General features: G+C 50.5%; 1 protein-coding gene across 2 annotated transcripts in view; it reads right to left on the bottom strand.

Annotated features, from left to right (window-relative positions):
* Positions 1-20,807, bottom strand: part of OLFM3 (olfactomedin 3) — a gene marked incomplete at its 5' end in the record, with an annotated part of 95,332 nt that overhangs the window by 11,915 nt on the left and 62,610 nt on the right. Inside the window, 3 exons of one of the 2 annotated variants that reach the window (XM_081113167.1) lie at positions 2,053-2,208; positions 9,169-9,315; positions 16,081-16,209. In XM_081113167.1, the coding sequence (XP_080969293.1) occupies positions 2,053-2,208; positions 9,169-9,315; positions 16,081-16,209 (432 nt within the window). Of the gene's footprint in view, positions 1-2,052; positions 2,209-9,168; positions 9,316-16,080; positions 16,210-20,807 lie in introns of those variants that run through there. The other variant, XM_081113166.1, reaches the window with a different exon arrangement.

Raw genomic sequence — 20,807 nt, forward strand, 5'->3', positions numbered from 1 at the left:
GTTCCACGGTGGGAACACTGAAAAGCGAACAGTGCAGTGTCCCAAGTTTGGTGGCAGGTTTTTCCCCCCGAACTAAAATAATAATAGTAATAATAGTAAGTGTTCTATTTCTGGATCTTTTCAAAAACATTCGTAATGTGATTACTGGCAGTCAATTTGGAAACTCCCTGCATTTGTCAGGGAGCAGCCAGTATGCCCGTCAGAGGTTTGAAAGGTTGGAGCAGAAGAGTGCAGATCTGTGCTCACTGCTTCCGCCTAGAGTTGCGCTTCCCACTGTGTTGCGCGGACGGCAGAGCTGTGCTTGCCTCTCGCCCCACCCTGAGCTCCTCACGGGACACTGACAGTCTCAAGTGTGATACCCAGAACAACTGCCACCTTCCAGGGCCAGGAGGAGAAAACCTACTTAGTGGTTTAAACTTTTATTTTATTTTCCTTTTTAATTGAATTTATTGGGGTGACATTGGGAGCCACTAGTCCAGAATGGCGTTCTCGAATATTTCCTCTAACTCTTCTCTAAACAAAATTAAGCAAAGTTCTTCTCTCTGTGCACCCGAGCAATGTTTATGCCTCTAATTGCTGTCCATCTCACCTGCCTGTTGGTCAGCTGTCTTTCACAGAACAGAGATTGCGTACTGCACCCCCACCCCCAGAGGGCCAGCCCTGTCTTGCTCACAGGACCTGCTCAATAAATGTTGGTTAAAATGAATTCATTTGCTCTCCAGCCTGGATCTGTCTCTGTTTGCCATCCTCCCACCCCTTCTCTATTCTCCCAGTTCACTCCTCTTATTCCCAACAATCTTTCAATTCCTGGTATCTTCTAGGCTTTGCTCTCATTTGTTCTAATTCCTTAACCCCCCAGGCCTTGCTTGCATCTTTCTTCAACTGAAACCTCACGCTTCATCGCTTTAGCCTGCTCTCCGGCCAACGCCCTCAGCCTTCTTGCCCTCCTGTTCTTTTAGGTGGAATTTTGAATGTGGTTCAGTGCAATTCTGTTTCCTCTGCCCTCTGCCCGGGCTCCTGGTAACCCATGCGAAGCGGAGGGCCCGCTGCGCGTCCCTGGGCCGCATCCGGCCCTCACCCTGACGCGTGGAGAGCGCTTCTGAGGCTCGGCCAGAGCTTGCGCTCAGACCTGCCCCCTCACCACCAGCACAACTCCCGCTTCCTGACAGGCCGCCGGGAAACGGGGCTGTGACCTTTACAAAACCACAGCGTGTTTCCGAAACGACGTGCCGTGTCTTTGCAACGCGGGCTGTTCCTTTTCAATAGAGGTGCAGACGGCATCATCCCAGTCAGTTTATTTTCATCGCTTACCCTGTCATTCATAGTTAATGAAAGTCCACATGCACGTCTTCTCCGTTCCCAGTGTTTCTAAATAATTGCCCATAAACAACTGAACGTCTAGAGCCGCCGTGGGCAAACTACGGCCCGCAGGCCGGATCCGGCCCGCTTGAAATGAATAAAACTAAAAAAAAAAGACCGTACCCTTTTACGGAATGATGTTTACTTTGAATTTATATTAGTTCACACAAACACTCCATCCATGCTTTTGTTCCGGCCCTCCGGTCCAGTTTAAGAACCCATTGTGGCCCTCGAGCCCAAAAGTTTGCCCACCCCTGGTCTAAAGACTGGTTTTGGGGTGAAATCATAAAGCAACCCTCTTTCTATGGCTGTTAATAATGGTAGTACTGCCTCATTTAATAGTTTATATTCCTGATATTTCTCATATGAGGGCATAAAAACTTCACCAGGGGAAAAAAATTTTGCTACGTTGAATTATTACTTTTCCTTCAGCTTCCCCCTTGTCATCGACATTGGAGTGCCTGTAAGTCTATGCAGACACTCCCTGAGCTCTCGCAGGGCTCGCTTTGTGATAGCCAGTCTCCTGTGCACCCACAGCTGATGGCCAGGGCCGGTGGGGAGCTGCCGGGCGTCCCCAGCGAGCCCTGAACCTTGCCCAGAGGGGCCGCTCAGTGACTTCCAGCCAAGCCACGCTGGCTGCCCGGCCCGCTCGGCGTCGCACGCGGCTGGACCAGCTCGCGGGCGTGGACCCACCTGGAAGTGCTTGGTCATGAGCGTCTTCCGGTCGTCTTCAATCTGCCGGAACTTGGCCTTCAGCCCCTTCATCTGGGTTTCCATTTTTAGAACATACTGGAAATCTCTCTGAGTCCTCAGGTTTAAGACTTCGATGGACTGGGACATGTTCTGAACCTGTTCAACGAGAACATTGGCCGTCAATCAGCGTCTGTTCACAGGTCTGTGCAGTCACCACTGGAACAGCAAGAAGGGCGTCAACATGGAGAGCTAAAGTCCCAGGTCCTTAATCCCACAGGACACATTTCTAGAAGGACAATTCTCCGTGATAAACAGTCAGAGAATTCAGTAAGAGACAGTTAGACTGAGGCAGGAAGTAATGCAACGGGCATCCGAACAGTAGAAATGACTGGATATAAGCGAGGAATTAACGTGTCAGAAAAAGACATTTTATGAAATAGATTTTTTTAATTTTAATTTTTTTATTTTTTTTAAATTTTGTTTTATTGCTTAAAGTATTACAAAGAGTATTACAATATGTCTCCCTTTTCCCCCCTCTTGACAATCCTCTGGCCTTCCTTACCCCCCAGTGTCTTGTGTCCATTGGTTATGCTTATATGCATGCATATAAGTCCTTCGGTTGATCTCTTACCCCCAGTCCCCCGCCGCCTGGAACCCTTCCCCGCCTTCCCGCTGTAGTTTGACAGTCTGTTCAATGCTGCTCTGCCTCTGTATCTATTTTTATTCATCAGTTTATAATGGTCTTTATTATCCATAAATGAGTGAGATCATGTGGTATTTTTCTTTCACTTCCTGGCTTATTTCACTTAGCACAATGCTCTCCAGTTCCATCCATGCTGTTGCAAATGGTAAGATTTCCTTCTTTTTTATAGCAGCGTAGTATTTCATTGTGTAGATGTACCACAGTTTTCTAATCCATTCATCTGCTGATGGGCACTTAGGTGAAATAGATTTTTTATTCCAGGCTTCGTAAGTGTATCAGTGCCCTATTTTGTTGAAGGTTAAAATGAGTTTTGTTTCTGTAAGTACTGATGCTGACCTCTGACCTCAAGATCTGGGGTGCTTAGCCATTGTGGGTGTCAGGAGTGCCCAACAGACATTCAGTGCATTCACGGCGGTGCAGTCACCTCGAGGCACTGGACACACCTGCAGAGGGGAGGGGGACGGACCCACAGGTGAGGGGAACAGACACAGAGGGGGAGAGGGACGGACCCACAGGTGAGGGGAACAGACACAGGGGGGAGGGGGATGGACCCACAGGTGAGGGGAACAGACACAGGGGGGAGGGGGATGGACCCACAGGTGAGGGGAACAGACACAGGGGGGAGGGGGACGGACCCACAGGTGAGGGGAACAGACACAGAGGGGAGGGGGATGGACCCACAGGTGAGGGGAACAGACACAGGGGGGAGGGGGACGGACCCACAGGTGAGGGGAACAGACACAGAGGGGAGGGGGACGGACCCACAGGTGAGGGGAACAGACACAGAGGGGAGGGGGACGGACCCACAGGTGAGGGGAACAGACACAGGGGGGAGGGGGACGGACCCACAGGTGAGGGGAACAGACACAGGGGGGAGGGGGACGGACCCACAGGTGAGGGGAACAGACACAGGGGGGAGGGGGACGGACCCACAGGTGAGGGGAACAGACACAGGGGGGAGGGGGACGGACCCACAGGTGAGGGGAACAGACACAGAGGGAGGGGGACGGACCCACAGGTGAGGGGAACAGACACAGAGGGAGGGGGACGGACCCACAGGTGAGGGGAACAGACACAGAGGGAGGGGGACGGACCCACAGGTGAGGGGAACAGACACAGAGGGAGGGGGACGGACCCACAGGTGAGGGGAACAGACACAGGGGGGAGGGGGACGGACCCACAGGTGAGGGGAACAGACACAGGGGGGAGGGGGACGGACCCACAGGTGAGGGGAACAGACACAGAGGTAGGGGGACGGACCCACAGGTGAGGGGAACAGACACAGAGGGAGGGGGACGGACCCACAGGTGAGGGGAACAGACACAGGGGGGAGGGGGACGGACCCGCAGGTGAGGGGAACAGACACAGAGGGGAGGGGGACGGACCCACAGGTGAGGGGAACAGACACAGGGGGGAGGGGGACGGACCCACAGGTGAGGGGAACAGACACAGGGGGGAGGGGGACGGACCCACAGGTGAGGGGAACAGACACAGAGGGGAGGGGGACGGACCCACAGGTGAGGGGAACAGACACAGGGGGGAGGGGGACGGACCCACAGGTGAGGGGAACAGACACAGGGGGGAGGGGGACGGACCCACAGGTGAGGGGAACAGACACAGAGGGAGGGGGACGGACCCACAGGTGAGGGGAACAGACACAGAGGGAGGGGGACGGACCCACAGGTGAGGGGAACAGACACAGGGGGGAGGGGGACGGACCCACAGGTGAGGGGAACAGACACAGAGGGAGGGGGACGGACCCACAGGTGAGGGGAACAGACACAGGGGGGAGGGGGACGGACCCACAGGTGAGGGGAACAGACACAGGGGGGAGGGGGACGGACCCACAGGTGAGGGGAACAGACACAGAGGGAGGGGGATGGACCCACAGGTGAGGGGAACAGACACAGGGGGGAGGGGGACGGACCCACAGGTGAGGGGAACAGACACAGAGGGAGGGGGACGGACCCACAGGTGAGGGGAACAGACACAGGGGGGAGGGGGACGGACCCACAGGTGAGGGGAACAGACACAGGGGGGAGGGGGACGGACCCACAGGTGAGGGGAACAGACACAGAGGGGAGGGGGACGGACCCACAGGTGAGGGGAACAGACACAGGGGGGAGGGGGACGGACCCACAGGTGAGGGGAACAGACACAGGGGGGAGGGGGACGGACCCACAGGTGAGGGGAACAGACACAGGGGGGAGGGGGACGGACCCACAGGTGAGGGGAACAGACACAGAGGGAGGGGGACGGACCCACAGGTGAGGGGAACAGACACAGAGGGAGGGGGACGGACCCACAGGTGAGGGGAACAGACACAGAGGGAGGGGGACGGACCCACAGGTGAGGGGAACAGACACAGAGGGAGGGGGACGGACCCACAGGTGAGGGGAACAGACACAGAGGGAGGGGGACGGACCCACAGGTGAGGGGAACAGACACAGGGGGGAGGGGGACGGACCCACAGGTGAGGGCAACAGACACAGAGGGAGGGGGACGGACCCACAGGTGAGGGGAACAGACACAGGGGGGAGGGGGACGGACCCACAGGTGAGGGGAACAGACACAGGGGGGAGGGGGACGGACCCACAGGTGAGGGGAACAGACACAGGGGGGAGGGGGACGGACCCACAGGTGAGGGGAACAGACACAGGGGGGAGGGGGACGGACCCACAGGTGAGGGGAACAGACACAGGGGGGAGGGGGACGGACCCACAGGTGAGGGGAACAGACACAGAGGGGAGGGGGACGGACCCACAGGTGAGGGGAACAGACACAGGGGGGAGGGGGACGGACCCACAGGTGAGGGGAACAGACACAGGGGGGAGGGGGATGGACCCAGGTGCGTGGTGGCAGCGCCCAGACCCTGCTGGACCCCCCTCACTGCGGAGCCTGCTCTCGCAGACCGGGGAGAAGGCAGCGGTAGCAGGTGTTGGGCAGGTGGGCACGCAGCACGTGCTAGGTGGATGGCACCTCCCCAGGTTCCCTGAGCCCCAGGCTGTTGAGAAGCGGGGCACAGGTGACCCAGGAAGCGTGTAGAAACGGGGAAGGACTGTGCTCACAGTTGTGGCAGCGACATTCTGGAACCAGAACGAAGGCCAGGGAAGGGGAGCTGTGGCCGGGCTCGGGGAGAGGAGGAGGACGCGCGAGGTTAGAGGACAGGGCGGGCCGTGTCCTTGGTGCCCAGGGTATTGTCTACCGGGCAGCATCTCCCGCCACATCCTCCTGGGAGCTTGTCCAGGACCCCAAATCTTGTCCGAAAATCAGAATCTGCATTTCATCAGGATCCCCAAGTGATCCCTTTGTGAGATTTTGAGAAGCGACGCTTAACATGGAGGAATTTCCAGGAGAAAAACAAGTCGGAAAAGCCCAGTTCATGTCGGGGGGTCATCTCAGGCTTCCAGGGAGGTAAGTGTGTGATTCCCTTTCACACGAGAAGGAGCGACCCCAGGACTCCAAGTACGAGTGTTTATTAACGGACAGTCGCTCCTGCAGTCAAAGCCTCACTTACACCCCGTCCTCAGTGCAGCACGGACGTACAGAGGCGACATCGGGAGCATCGTGGATAAATGTGAGACTCTCAACCACTCCTGAGCTTCACTGCGGCTCAGCACGAATGAAGAAACGCCGTTTATGTTAAGGACAGTGCACGCGTGAACACGGCATGTGTATGAGCCCACCGTCGTTGCGCGGCGAGCCTCTCCGGGAAGGCCGTGCCCAGGGAGGAAGCGAGGGCAGGTGAGGGGTCTGGATGGACGGACACAGCCTCCCTGCTCCTTTGCCGCTGACCCGCCCCCTCGAGCTCCGGTGCAGCTTGACTGTGTGGTGGGAAAATGCCCGGAGAGAACGTGTGCTGAGTCCTGGTCTGGCCTCTGCTCGGCAGAATCGTGTACGATCTCAGGAGCCGCCGCGGGTCGTGGCTAGAGACAGAGCTGTCCACTGGGACAGGACCTGCTCGGCTGCCTTCGGCCTTTCTCGCTGGCTGTTCCGGGACTGGTTAGTTTCCCACTGGTTTTGGGGACCCACGGAGGGTCAGTTTCCCAGGGACACCGGAGGCTGGGTCACCGGGATTCCACACAGCGGGAGAAGAGCCATCTGCTGCCCTGCTGTCCATCTCCCCACACAGCCATCTCCCGGTGCCCACAGCCCTGCGGCCCTGCTGTCCATCTCCCCACACAGCCATCTCCCGGTGCCCACAGCCCTGCCGCCCTGCTGTCCATCTCCCCACACAGCTATCTCCCGGTGCCCACAGCCCTGCTACCCTGCTATCCATCTCCCCACACAACCATCTCCCGGTGCCCACAGCCCTGCGGCCCTGCTGTCCATCTCCCCACACAGCCATCTCCCGGTGCCCACAGCCCTGCCGCCCTGCTGTCCATCTCCCCACACGTGTCCCCGTGCCCACAGCCTCTCCGCAGGGTGTGGCAAGCTCGGGGTCCCCCTTCGTTGATAATTTGTTGGAACTCCCTCTCCTGGTTCTTTGTGTGAATCAAATGTCTGAGGGCTTTGAAACGTCACTGCAAATTGACTTAGATTTCACTCTCCTCCATCACCAGTGCGGCGGCTCCTCGGGGAAGAAAGTCCAGCAGTTTCACATGTTTAGATGGCCCTGGGTTAACACAGACAAATAGCTTTCTTTACTGTGGGGCTTCACAGGGCCTCTGCGTGAACGGCGTGGTGGAAATCTTCAGAGCGAGGAATCCTGTGCAGTGTCTCTCAATCATTTCGTCGGTGAGTCCGTCGCTGGCAGCCTGTTCCAAAAGCCATGCTTGGGGACTGAGTGAGCTGGGCAGCGCAGGCGCGTTTACCTGTGCAGGGAGACTGCACGGCTGGCAAGCTTTGCTAAGGGGACAACTTTAGATTGGGCATCTAACACCCGGGGCATGTGGAACCGCTGGCAGTCCTAGCATTCACTAGTACAAACTCTGCTCAGCTTGCTGGGCAGGGCGGCAATGAATTAGGCATGTGGGCCACCGGGGGCATTCTCGGGGCACTCGCGGGGCATTGAGGAAATGCAGAACTGGAGTGGGGTCGCCACACCGCCTGCCAGTGAGTGACGTTGCAAGGTGGTTTCACCTCAACAAGCACCAGCTTCCTCTTAGGGAACTGAGAGAGGCAACCATGTCTGCTCTGAGGGTCGGAAGGGGGTGGACACAGAACAGACAGGAGTTGTTATGAACATCGCTGGTAGGAACAGCATTCTCCTACCACGTGACATGCTTGGTCAGTGGGGAATGTGAAGGTCAGGTCCTGTGTGCCACCGGGCACCTGGGAGTGGCATAAGCTGGGATGTCTCTACTCAGAGATTCAGCGCTTTCATTGTTCTAGCTTCTCTGAACTTTCTGTAAAGTTCCTATTGGATGTTCAGTTGCGTGGATGGATATGGCACCACATGAGTTGTTGAGAGTGATGTCCACCTGATGTATCGTATCGCCCCCAATGGCATTTAAACTTGTAGCTGCTGCCACCGCGCCCCCCCCAACCCCCACCAGCCTGGCCACCCCAGCTGTGCTGCTGTACGAAGGGCCCAGCTCAGGCAAAGTCTGAATGAGAAGAATGGAAAAAACCATCCATGGTTGTTCTGTTTTGTTTTGTTCTCCCCACACCACACATCAGTAACCTTTCATGAGCCGACTGGTGTCTGTGAAAGAGGAAATGAACGCCGTTCAGCAGCTGATTGTTAGGGGCCGGCTTCAGTAGCGATATGGAGCGAAGGCTAGTGAGTGAAACTGAAGCGCGTGATGCTCAAAGGCATGCCTTAGAGCAGTGGTTCTCCACCTTGGCTGCGCATTAGAAGCACCTGGGAATCTTTTTAAAATCCTGATTTCTGGACCTCATCCTCCGGAAATTCTGTTTCTTTGTTACTAATGTTGTGGCCCCGCCCCATAACAAAGAAACAGAATTTCCAGAGGATGAGGCCCAGAAATCAGGATTTTAAAAAGATTCCCAGGTGATTCTAATGTGCAGCCAAGGTTGAAAACCACTGCCTTAGAGACGCTGAAAAATACTCGGACTTGTTCGTTATCCGTCCTGAGAGCTTGCACAGTGCGAGCCGTTAGCTTAGCTTCCTTGCAGGCTTAATAATGGAATCCCAAAGTAGGAGCTCAAGGAGCCTGGTGTGATTCTGAGAGTTGAGGCTCCATTTCTGGCAGCAGAATAAGACTTCCTACCTTTTTTTCCCTTTAAGGAGACACACTGGACATTAAGACAGATGACAGAGAGCCGATCTTTAGAAGACGGGGTTGGGAGCAGTGAAAAGTCACATCAGCAGAGCCGAGCAGGAAGCGCGAGGGACTCCTTCCGGGAGCAAACACTGGGAGGACCCTGACCCCCACGCCCGCCTCCCCCCACTTCCTTTGCAAGGAAGGGGGATTTCTGTGCACACATGCCCTCGACCGGCACCCTACCTTTTCCAGCAGCTGGCGCAGCTGCCTGCTCTTGGCATCCCGGGAGCACAGGTTCTGCTCCGGAGCCACCACCGTGCAGATGCATCGCCCGTCGGGGTCCTGCGCGGAGCTGTACACCTGCCACCCCTCCTTGGGGCTGACCTGCGTCTGGGGAAACGGAGCACACACAGACCCGTTAGAGCAGGGAGAGGGCCGGCAAAGCATCCTTCGGACAAAGTCTGGTTGTATTTTTACAGTTAATAGGAAAGCGAGGAGACGGGCTGCATGGGCGGCACAGCCTCATGCTGTTACACCTTCCTTAGCCGTTCTCTTCCTCTAGGCTCCGTGTGACTGATACTCACCGCCTGCCCCCTCCCCAGTGCTCTGTGGACAGACGAATGCTGCCTTAGGAGCATCCGGTAACCACTTACACACATGACCAGTCTTTCTCCGTAGCTCCCACAGCTTGTCTTTCTCAACCACAGTGGCAATTAGCAGTAGGTTCTTTTCTGATTGTTACTCATGTGTGATATTCTGAAGCTAAGCTTTATCCCAAGGAGTTGCCCGTGTATTAAGGGCCCATTATTATTTTTTAAAATAGGTTTTTATTGGTTTTTAGAGAAAGAGGAAGGGCAAAGGAGAGAAAAATAGAAACATCAATGAGAGAGAAACAACATCCATCAGCTACTCCCTGCATGCCCCCCGCTGGGAATCGAGCCCACAACCCGGGCCTGTGCCCTGACCAGGAATCAAACCGTGACCTCCTGGTTCAGAGGTCGATGCTCAACTGCTGAGCCACACTGGCTGGGCCAGGCAGCTGTTTTTGAAGGTCAGTCACACGAATGTAGAAAAGCGACCGGCCACCCAAGTTGCACTGACTGTGTTTTTCCTGTGGACACAGATCCCTGGGCCGCCTTAGTTTGCACTGGCTCACGTCCACACCCAGGACCTGATATCCCCAGCACCCCTCTCTGGTTCCGGGACTCAGCAGGCAGGGAGGCGTTTCTTTTATGGCCAGGGAAGAGGAAGACGGATGCTGTCTAGAAAGGAAGGCGTCTACATGAATCTGGAGGGGTGAGGCCCAGGAAGGCTGGGAGAGGGGCTGGGGTGGGTCGCTGAGATGGGGCTTGGAACAGGATGTGCCTGGAGGCCAGCAGAGCACTGTCTTGCAAAATGCCCAGAGTTACTGGGCTGCTCTGTTTGCCTCTAGACCAGGGGTCCTCAAACTACGGCCCGCGGGCCACATGCAAATACAAATATTGTATTTGTTCCCGTTTTGTCTTTTTACTTCAAAATAAGATATGTGCAGTGTGCATAGGGATTTGTTCATAGATTTTTTTAAAACTATAGTCCGGCCCTCCAACGGTCTGAGGGCCAGTGAACTGGCCTCCTGTTTAAAAAGTTTGAGGACCCCTGATCTAGACGTTGGAAGTCAGTTCTTAAAAGGACACACCAGGCAGATCCTCTCCCCACAGATCCGCCGTGGTCCGGCAGCTCCGTCTCTGGGATTCTCAGCTGTCATCTCCTGTTTCTTCTGTCCTGGGCCCCAGCTCCGCACGTACCATCAGCCAGCACACAGGTCTTTCTCTTTTCAAGGGATTTAGCAACAAATCCATCTTTTTGGGCTCCTTTCACAAACGCCTTTTTTGGGTAGTTCATAGAAGTCTCCTATGGCCTCACCTATTTCTGGGGCGTTGGATTTATGATTATTTCTATCTTTTTCATCCTCCCTCACCCCTTCCTCCTAGGATTTATACCTGAATATCCAGTTAGGATAGAAAGATGTGTTCAGAATTACATATTATTAGAGTCAGAGAGGTTTTCAAAGAATATTCCTTTTGTATTAAAGGAGAAAACAATGCAAAGAGATTACCGATGGACCGGAGATGGAAACAGCTTAGCAGTGGTTTCAATGATATGATTAAAGGTTTAAGCTTAGGAGCAGGATGGGATTAATATATCCAGACCTAGGTTTTGTCAGTGCAGCTAGGCTTCTAGCATGGGACACAAATCTCAAAAAATGTCAAGAAATTAAGGCTCGTCACTCGAATAAATTTAGCTTTTGGATGAAGGAGCAAGGGCCAACCCAATTATAATATTAAAACACCTTTAACAGAAGTGCAAACAGCGATGATGAAACCTGGCAGCATTAATATTGATGTCCGCCTGCCAAGTGTTGGGCTAACTAGTGAGGCGCTGATCACAGCCAGGCAGGGGTCAGGGGTCAAGTGCTGATCACGGCCGGGCAGGGGTCAGGGGTCAGGTGCTGCCTGGAATGAGGAGCACGGGGAGGTGAATAGGTTTGATGTTCATTTCGCATTTCCCCGGAGCATCCGCTTCATCAAAGCACAGACGCCAGCCTCGCCTGTACTTGCAGGCGTCGCCCTGTAGGAATCATTGTAAAGAGCCCGAGCTCTCTACTGCAGAGTTCGTCTAAACCAGTGGTTCTCAACCTTCTGGCCCTTTAAATACAGGTCCTCATGTTGTGACCCAACCATAAAATTATTTTCGTTGCTACTTCATAACTGTAATGTTGCTACTGTGATGAATCGTAATGTAAATATCTGATACGCAGGGTGGTCATAGGCGACCCATGTGAAAGGGTCGTTCTGCCGCCAAAGGGGTCGCGACCCGCAGGTTGAGAACCGCTGGTCTAAATGATCCCAAATGCAGCACGTTCCCTCCGGGGCCATGAAAAGGTGACTCGGGAGGGAGGAAGGCTAGTAAGAGAGGGGGTCCCCACAGCTCTGCGGGGTCTGACGGAGATCCCCGTTCCAGGAATAGTGATGACTCTAGGAGGTTTCATGGATGGCTCCCGTGTTCTCCTCTAGGGCACCACATTTGCGTTAAAATGAGGATCCAAATAAAACAACGAAAACCTCCCGTGTAAGGAAGTGACTAGGTGGTTCTGCGAAAAGATTGCTTCCGTCTGAACTTGTAAGAGCAAGTCTTCAGGTGGCGGTCACATGCGTGTAAGGTGATAGCAGACTCTCCCGGAGCTCTAGCCATTGCGTGGCAGCGCACTGGTGCTGTTGCCTGCGTGTGGCAGGGACCTCCTAGACCAGGGGATGTTCTTCTGCCCATTTTGTAGGTGAGGAAACTGGCCTGGAGACAGGAGGGAAGCTGCTCCAAGGGGGGTGATCAGCAGAGCTGGGATTGGTGCTTGCACGGTCTGAGGCAGAGCCTGGAAGTTTAACAGGGAACCACCGGTGACCTGAACTTCCCTGCGCCATGAACGTAGCCTTGCTAACCATTGTGAAACCTTGCACTTAAACCCGGAGGGTGTGTGTAGTTTGTTACCTTCCAAAACACTGCTCATCACAGTGATGGCTGATGCAGTCCCTTTGAACCTTCTGTTAATTAGAACTAAATGAACTATTTAGCAGCTCTTAATATTACAAAAGTCATAAACTATTTAAGAGTGCTCTACATAGGAGAATGAAATGATAATTTCAACAATCGGGTGTCGAGTCTGCATTCTTTGCTTATAATTTAACTGCCTTTGTAAATATAAAGCTACTATACGGGAGTTACCTCCAAACTTCAGGGCTCTGTACCAGGAAAGAAGGGTCCTGGAGACCAGGCCGAACGTAGAAATTAATACAATGCCTTGCATGACAGGAGGTTTTTCTGTTTAGAAAACTTCTTACCTTGTATTAGCTTCATTTCTTTTGAATCAACTTCCTTTAGAAATAGACTAGAAATAGACAGTATCTTATTTTACTCATCAGGAAACAAACTCAAAAAATGTAAGCAATCCGACCCCACCCCCCACCCACCCCCGCCCCCCCACAAGTCACCCATTTAGTAAATGTCAGGTTTCTCCAGCTTTAAGCCCAGAGCTCATCACAGCCGTTCTCTGCAGGTAGATGCTGGTGGGCGGTCTGAGCCCATCTGTCAGTAACCAGACAGGGCTGTGCTCTAGGGGAGGTGCCCCCAGGTGGGTGGAGGGCGTTTTCCAAGCAGCAGGGAAGCACATGGCCCTTGGCAACCCAGAGAGAAGCTGGCGGGTGATGTCCGGGGACACGAGTGGGTTTTTCTGTGGAAGGCATGGCAGTCATTAATCGGGGCTCGGGTGGAGGGCCAGGCAAGGGCCAGGATTCCGATCCTTTGAAGGGAACAAAATCAGTGGGTGGACCATTGCTAGGTCTTATGTTTTATGCTTGAGTTTCTGGGCATTTTCCCCTCCCAATCTTCACCTGAGGATGTGCTTAAAGAAAGAGGGGGAGAGGGAGGGGGAGGGAGGGAGAGAGAGAGGGAGAGAGAAAGAAAGAAAAAAGAGAAAAAGAGAGAGCGAGAGACACCACCCTCCACACGTGCCCCAGGCAGGAATCAAACCCGCAACCTAAGCATGTGCCCTGATGGGGAATCAAACTGGCTGCAACCCTTTGGGGCACAGGATGATGCTTAAGCCACGGAGCCACCACTCTGGCTGGGCCTGGGCATTTTTCAAAGTGCAGACCGAGGCCCCATCTTGACTGGGCCACGGGGTTGATTGTGGGGGAAGGGGGCAAAGGGTGCGGGCCCAGGAAATGTCTCCTCCCATCATGAATTATTTGTGTGACTAATGACCTGTTTTACATACTGGATTTCCACTCCAAGTTTCCTGCGACAAATACAGGGCACTCCCCCCTAAAGATGTATACACACGTTAACAGCTGAATAAGCTCAGTTTTGAAAATGAAATGTGTTTTAATAAGCACTGCCTTTATACTCATTCACAGTGTATATACATCTTTTGGGACACCCTATATTTATTCAGTATGCTTATGTAGGATGTGAATAAAATAGCCATATAGCCAGGCATTGCTGCTAAAAATAGTGTGAAATTCCTGGCTTGGATGGTTCCTAAGAGCCTTTCCAGCATTAACATTTGATGATCTTAATCTAGGAAATACAGATTCATTCTTTTTCACCACGGGAACTCTAAAGTATGAGCAATTATCTTGAATAATTAAGGTGGGGAAAGGCCATCTTTGACATTGCTCTTGGGTAAGGTATGCCACATTACCCGAAGGAAAAAAGAACCTTTGCAAGCTGGTCTCTCCATCCATTCTAATAAATACCATAGCAGAAACTTTCCAGAACTTTCTGAGATTTTTTTTTTTTCATCCAAAGGAATATTTGGTTGTGTCAACACATCCATAAACCATAGCGATGCTTTACACTTTTCCACCCACAGATTACCAACCAGAAAGTAAAGAACATAAACTTACTTTAAAATTACAAAATAGAGATCCTAAGAGAATCATGCCTTATTTTGGAAATTCAATTCTTCGCCATCAACATTGGAAATAACCAAACCAATGTCTTATCTACACACAAGATGTCCACCTGAGAGGCAAGGTGCGGAGTTTGAAGAGCTCGGTGCTGAATTTCTCAGTTCAGTTTCTTTCCCAGACAGAGTTTGTTACACAGCTAAGCTGGTGAACACCCCCCGGTAGTCACGTGCACAGTGAGAGCGTTTGGCTCAGGGATAATGAAGTGGTGTGAGTTTCCTTGTTTTGTAATTGTTTGTTGGTGACAGCGTATGCTTTCTTTTTTAAAAAAATATTTTTATTGATTTCAGAGAGGAAGGTTGAGGGAGAGAGAAACATCAATGATGAGAGAGAAACATGGATCAGCTGCCTCCTGCAATGCCCCTTACTGGGGTTAGGCCCGCAACCTGGGTCTGTGCCCCAACTGGGAATCAAACCGTGACCTCCCTGGTTCATGGGATGATGCTCAACCATTGAGCTACGCTGGCTGGGCTAGTATGCTTTCTTTCTAACTGCAATCTTCTTTACATCCCTCCAGCCACACACACACCATGCAAGCAAGGAGGGGAATCTCAATGCCCGAGGCACTGAGGTTTCTTAAGGCACTGAGGGCGGAGGGAACCTTAAGTGCAGGTGAGAGAGCACCTCCAGCGTGCTCTGCTGGTGCCCTACCACCTGGCGGATCGGGCTAATTAAGTAATTAATTTGACCCCCTGGCTCTACTCAGTTAATTGCGCATTGATGGATAGATTAATTATTAGTAGTAGCTGCAAACAGTCTTGAAAATAGAGGGTTACTTGCCTTTTTTACTGGCCATTTATTATACTGCGGGAGTCCAGTGGTAAAAACAGATCAGATAAAAACTAAAGACCTCCCAGGGCAGCAGGGAAGCTGTCTTTCTGGAACACCCCCTCTAATGGATTTACGCACTTCTGTTTGAAAAGCTGATTGTTTTTGGTTTTGTTTGGGAGGTTTTAGAGTATTGCTAACTAAACTGGGCTTCAGGCTATCAGAAGAGACTTGCTTATAATCTGGGGAGGGTTAAGAAGCCATTCATTTCAGTGAAGGAAGGCTATGGGAGTTACACTTGTAATGGGAAAAGTCTTTATGAAAAATTAAACAGGTCAGAGAGAGGCTTTTTATCAGGCAAGTTATCTGTTCTTGGCGTTTCTTAGCTTCTTAAGGTCTTCTTGGCAGGCTTTAAATTGCTGAGGTGTTTTTTTTATTATTATTCATTTATGTTTAAAAGAGGTTGGTTTCTCTGGCTGAACGCATTGCGAAGTCACAGGAATTCAAGTTCAAGGCAGAACCTGCTATAGCACAGCTAGGTTAGAAAGGCTAGACTCTGTAGGAACAATGAACGGGGTTTTACAGACATTAAACGAAGATTTAAAACAACAAGAAACAAATTAAATAGCCTTCCCCACCTCGGGTTAATATCGTTAAGTGAAAACTCTTTATGCTGAAGCATTCAAGGAGTCTAGTTTTTCCCTTCGCAGGTAATTTCTGGGGAAATCTATGCCATGTAATTTTTAAGTGCTCATTTAAAAAAATACTGAAGTTACCACCACCCAGAGAAGCAGAAACCTCAGGCATCGCAAGCGGCAGAAGCCAGCCCACTGGTTAGTGCACTCACTCCCCGAGACGCTCAGCCCACCCCCGAGGCCTGACTTACTGAGGCATCTGGTGGCCACAGCCTGCTGGTATTGCGCCCCACCAGGGCGGGGAGCATCTGGGACATCCAGTTTGAGATCATAGCCATGGAGCTGAGCAGTGCGCCCAGCTGCAGCAGGGGCGGGCGCATGGCTGTGCAGCTAACGGGTTTTCCCAGGGACTGGCGGTGAGGCTGGTGCCCAGCTGGCAGCGGGGAGGCGTGCCCACAGCAGCCACATCTCCGCAGGAAAAGAGATCCACTCAGGCTCTGATGCGGGATGGGCTGCCCTCTCCCCTCCCGCCCGGGAAGTGCCCGGCCCTGCCTTTTCCTTGCTCCCCAGACACTGGGCTCTCGCATCCAGGAGGATTCTGGGGAGGGCTGGGCTGGTATTTATCAGAGCAGAGGTTGCAGGGAGGGGAAATGGAGCTCGTCCTGCCCTCCACCAGGCAGTGAGCATCCACGGAGTCCGTTTCCTCCAGGGTCTCCGGGAGTGTAATGGGCTGCTCTTTATCCTTCATAAAAAATGCACCTGCACAGGGAGGGCTGCCAGCGGGCCATTGCAGACACACACCGGGACCTGCCGATTGCTCCGGGCACAGCCAGGGCAGGGAAGCCAGTCTGCAAAGGAGTTCCAAGATCTGAGAGGTTTTTCTTAAACAGTCACCTACAGTGAGCTTTGTTGCCTCTAAAAAAAAAAAGAAAGAAAGAAAAAATACTCAAAGAGGAATAGCTATTGCCTGTGGGGGACAGGCAGCCTTAGCGGGAGCTTCTGCTATGGGAGGTTCATGTGTGTTTCCAGGAGATGCTCAGGCACCAGGCAAGCTCACTAACTCTACGTTCTCCATCGGGGGCATGGCCACGGGTGCCAGAAGTCTGCCTCCCCAGAGAATTCGGGACTTAGTGAAACTGCCCAGAACCAGAACCAGGGAGTTTGCGGCCTAATCTTTATTTACTTGCAGTTCGTTGCGTGACTGGCCAGTGACTTGCATTTCCTTGGCTTCAGGTTTTTATTTTTCTACGATGTCTCCCTGCTCTCCAAGGCTCCCTTCAGATCCGTTCAGTAGGGTTTTGTCAGCAAATGTGTAGCTTGATTAGAGCCCCTGGGTAACTTCATTCTGTTCTTTACAAATACCCCAGATTGCCCACATCCGAATCTGAGATCCCAAATGGAAGAAGAGGCCATTGTCTGCATAATATATGGTTTAAAATAAAAATAGAGATAAGACATAGGAAAATGTGGCTGAATGAAAATTACATGAAAAGGAATCTGTTATAGAAAGAAAGAAAAAAATACTGTTTTCCTTAAGAGAATTCTGAACTTGTTTGTAATTGGAATTTTCAGCCAAAGATATATATTTTTCTTAAACAGTTTTGGCAGGTGGAATAAAGACAGTGGCTTTAATATTTATGGAGGTGTGTGCCTTTTATTCTTAACAACAGCTTTAAAGTGGGGTGATTGCGGAGGTACCTCCAAATCCTCCTTGCTAGTTCATACATAAGAACCAGGCTATGCTTTTCCCTTTAAAATACATACAAAGGCTTTCAGCTGACTCTTATTTTTTAACCAAGTGTCTAGAAAACAAAAATGTTACTTCTTTTTGTCTTTCAAAAATCATATCCTATATGAGAAAGCAATCAGGATAAAAGCACAATCGTTTATATACTGAACTCGGCATTAAAGAACAGAGTATTCCTAGAAAGGACTGTGAAATTTTACCTTAGGATTACAGTGTGGCAGGAACAAGACAGCAACGTGGACTTACAAATCTAATTCTGTCGAAATACACCTGTAACTCTATCTGACTCTAATAGAGGAGGGGAGTATCTTTTCAAGAGATTAATTCCCCAAATTGAAAACTAATATACATGCAATTACTGGATAATTTAAGATGCAACATGGCAGATGGTAATTCTACTTATTAATGAAACTGTCAGTTGACAAAATAATAGTCTCTTTAGAAGAATATAGGCTTTAATGTCAGGAGAAACCAGACTCTTAATTGCAAATCCAAAAGAAAGGAAGAAATAAAAATCCGACATAAAGGGAATGCTTCTTGCAATTTCCCAGAGATCAGAGATGCAAATAGCCGCACTAAAGACGGAGAGAAAACAACAGGGAAGGCTTGTGATTCGCTGATGTTGATGAACAACATAAAAGCGATAATGTGTTGTTTTTAGAAGCAGGTTTAAATGGCACATGTTGAAATAGAAAAGCTTTCATTCTAATGAGTATTAGTTGTGGGGAATAAACGTAACTACCATTTGTGAAAACCTAAATAGTGTCTGGTGTTCCCAGGCTCCAGTGAAGTGATCATCATTCTAATTTCCATTTTGGAAGTTGAGTTCTAGTTTGCAAATAGGATGGTGATTATTCTTTGTTCAATAACTATAAAACCTACAAAATGCATTATTGCTAATGGAATGCTGCAAGATATTGACTAATGCCTTTATTTATTAGTTTTCTTATGGTAATCTATCTTCCTATTATCCAGAGAGTATTTAATGACAAACCTATCTAATAAATAATTAGTAAGCAAATAAATAATGGCCAAAAAAGACGTATAGGTGATCCTATGTGATAGTGACATGTTCTGTCACTTTTCCCTTGATTTGGAGCACAGAAGTTTAACGTTGTTCTAATGCTCAATGCACTTTGTAGTTTGGGGGCTATTGTTGGTACGTGATTGTGGGTTTCTGGAAAAACTCAGCTAAGGCAGATATTAAAACATCAAATACATGGAAAGACCCTATGCCCACATAAAAATATGGTAGAAAATCCCAAAGTTTGACTTTAAGCAAGACAAGAAAAAGAGAGTGTGATTACTTGTTAAACAATAGAATATTAAAGAAGGAACAATCTACCTGTACTTTATTGTAGTTTAAAACATTTACACTTTGTGGTTGGTTTGAGGAAGAGAGGAAAATGGCATATTAGATGTAGTTGTGGAGACCAACTGAAGAAATTATTCGAGGAGGAGGAGGAGAATAATTGGGCAGAATAATGACATGAATTGTGGTTGGGCTCAAAGAACAGTTGAACCAAAGTGACGTCAGGGACACCTCTTCCTCTATTGTCTCTTTAGAGCAGACCTTCTGGAAAGAGTTGTCTGTGCTCACCATCTTCGGTTTTTCTCCTCCTACTCAAGGTTTTTGTCAACACTTCTCTACTCCACCAATCGATACTACTTTTGTCAAGGCTGCCAGCAACCCACATGACTGACTTTAGCAGTCAGTTCTCAGTCTTCAACGTTCTTGACCTATGGGCAGTATTCATCAGACTTTTATTTCTCCTCCTCAGAATAATTCCTTCACTTGGCTTCGAGGACACCACATTCACTTAGTTCTCACCCCCCTTCCCCCGACTTTCTGACCCATCTTTCTCAAACTCTTTTGTTGATTTTTCCTCATCTATATGCTAATGACTTTTAAATTCATTTCTTCCTCTCAGACCTGTTCTATCAATCCAGACCTGTACATCCAATTATCGACTTGACATCCCAGCTTGGATGTTTAATAGACATCTTAAATTGAACACGTTAAAAAACAAAACAAAAACCTGACCTCCTAGGATGCCTTCCCCACCTCCAACAAACAAAACAAACCCCCAAGGAAATAAACAAAAACCAAAACCATATACATACAGTCATTCCTATGTAATCTTCCCTATTTTAACACCAAGGTTTAGTTGCTCAGGCCAAAAGGTTAAATTTCAACCTTAACTTTTCCTTTAAAAAAATTACATCTTGGTGGAGGGGTTGGGCAAAACAGAAAAGAAAAAGAAAAAACTCCTGAGTGCTGATTGCCAAGGAGGAGGGAGGTAGTTCAGGAGGGTATAGAGGGGATAATGGTGATGGAAGGGGTGGTGAACACACCGCACAGTGCACAGATGATGTGCTGTAGAATTGTGTGCCTGGAACCTATGTAATATTGTTAACCAGTGTCACCCCAATCAATTCAATAAAAATGAAAATAAAACAAAATTGTATATCTCTTACTTATTCCATCAGCAGGTCTTCTAGTCCCTGCTTTTCACCACTTCCTCCCGCCTCCACTGCCACCATGCTACTCCAAGTTACCGTCCTCTCTCACCGGGCTTATTGCAGAAGCCGCCGGTTACTGACCTTGTATCACTTCAGTCTGTTTTTACCCTCCCCCCCCTTACCCCCCATCCGAGTGGTTCTGTTACAGTGTAAGTCAGATCATGTCATTTCTCTGCTTAAAACTCTTCAACAAATCCCATCTCACTCTTGGTAAGAGTATAACTATTTAGCATGAACTGGAAGGTTCTACGTAGCCTGGCCTCCTCGTATTTCTCTGACCTCACTTCTTACTACTCTTTTCTGGAGCCACTGTGGCTTCTCACCGATGCAAGATAATTTCCCAGCTCAGGGTCTTTGGGTTTGCTCCTCTCTGGGGGGGGGGGGGGAGGGGTATTCCAGTTTCCCCAATGTCTTCTCACATCCGATCTGTTTGAATTCCAAGATCCCCTTCTCAGAAGGTCTTTGCTGACCACACCATTGCCCAGTCTCTCCTCCTTTCATCTGGCTGCTTCACACTGCGCCTGGCTGCCTTGCCTTTTCCCTCCCCGGCACCTATGACAGGTTAGCAATCTGTATCGGCCATCTCCTCATCTTGTTCACCCTTTGTCGCCTCCTCCTCTAGGCATAGCACCTGGCCGGTTCCCTGGGGCGTCCTCAGTACCTAGGAGAGTGCCTGGCACATACTAGGAGTAGGTTCTCGATAAACAT

The sequence above is a fragment of the Myotis nattereri genome (genome assembly GCF_964212035.1).
Source record: "Myotis nattereri genome assembly, chromosome: 18".
Lineage (NCBI taxonomy): Eukaryota > Metazoa > Chordata > Mammalia > Chiroptera > Vespertilionidae > Myotis > Myotis nattereri.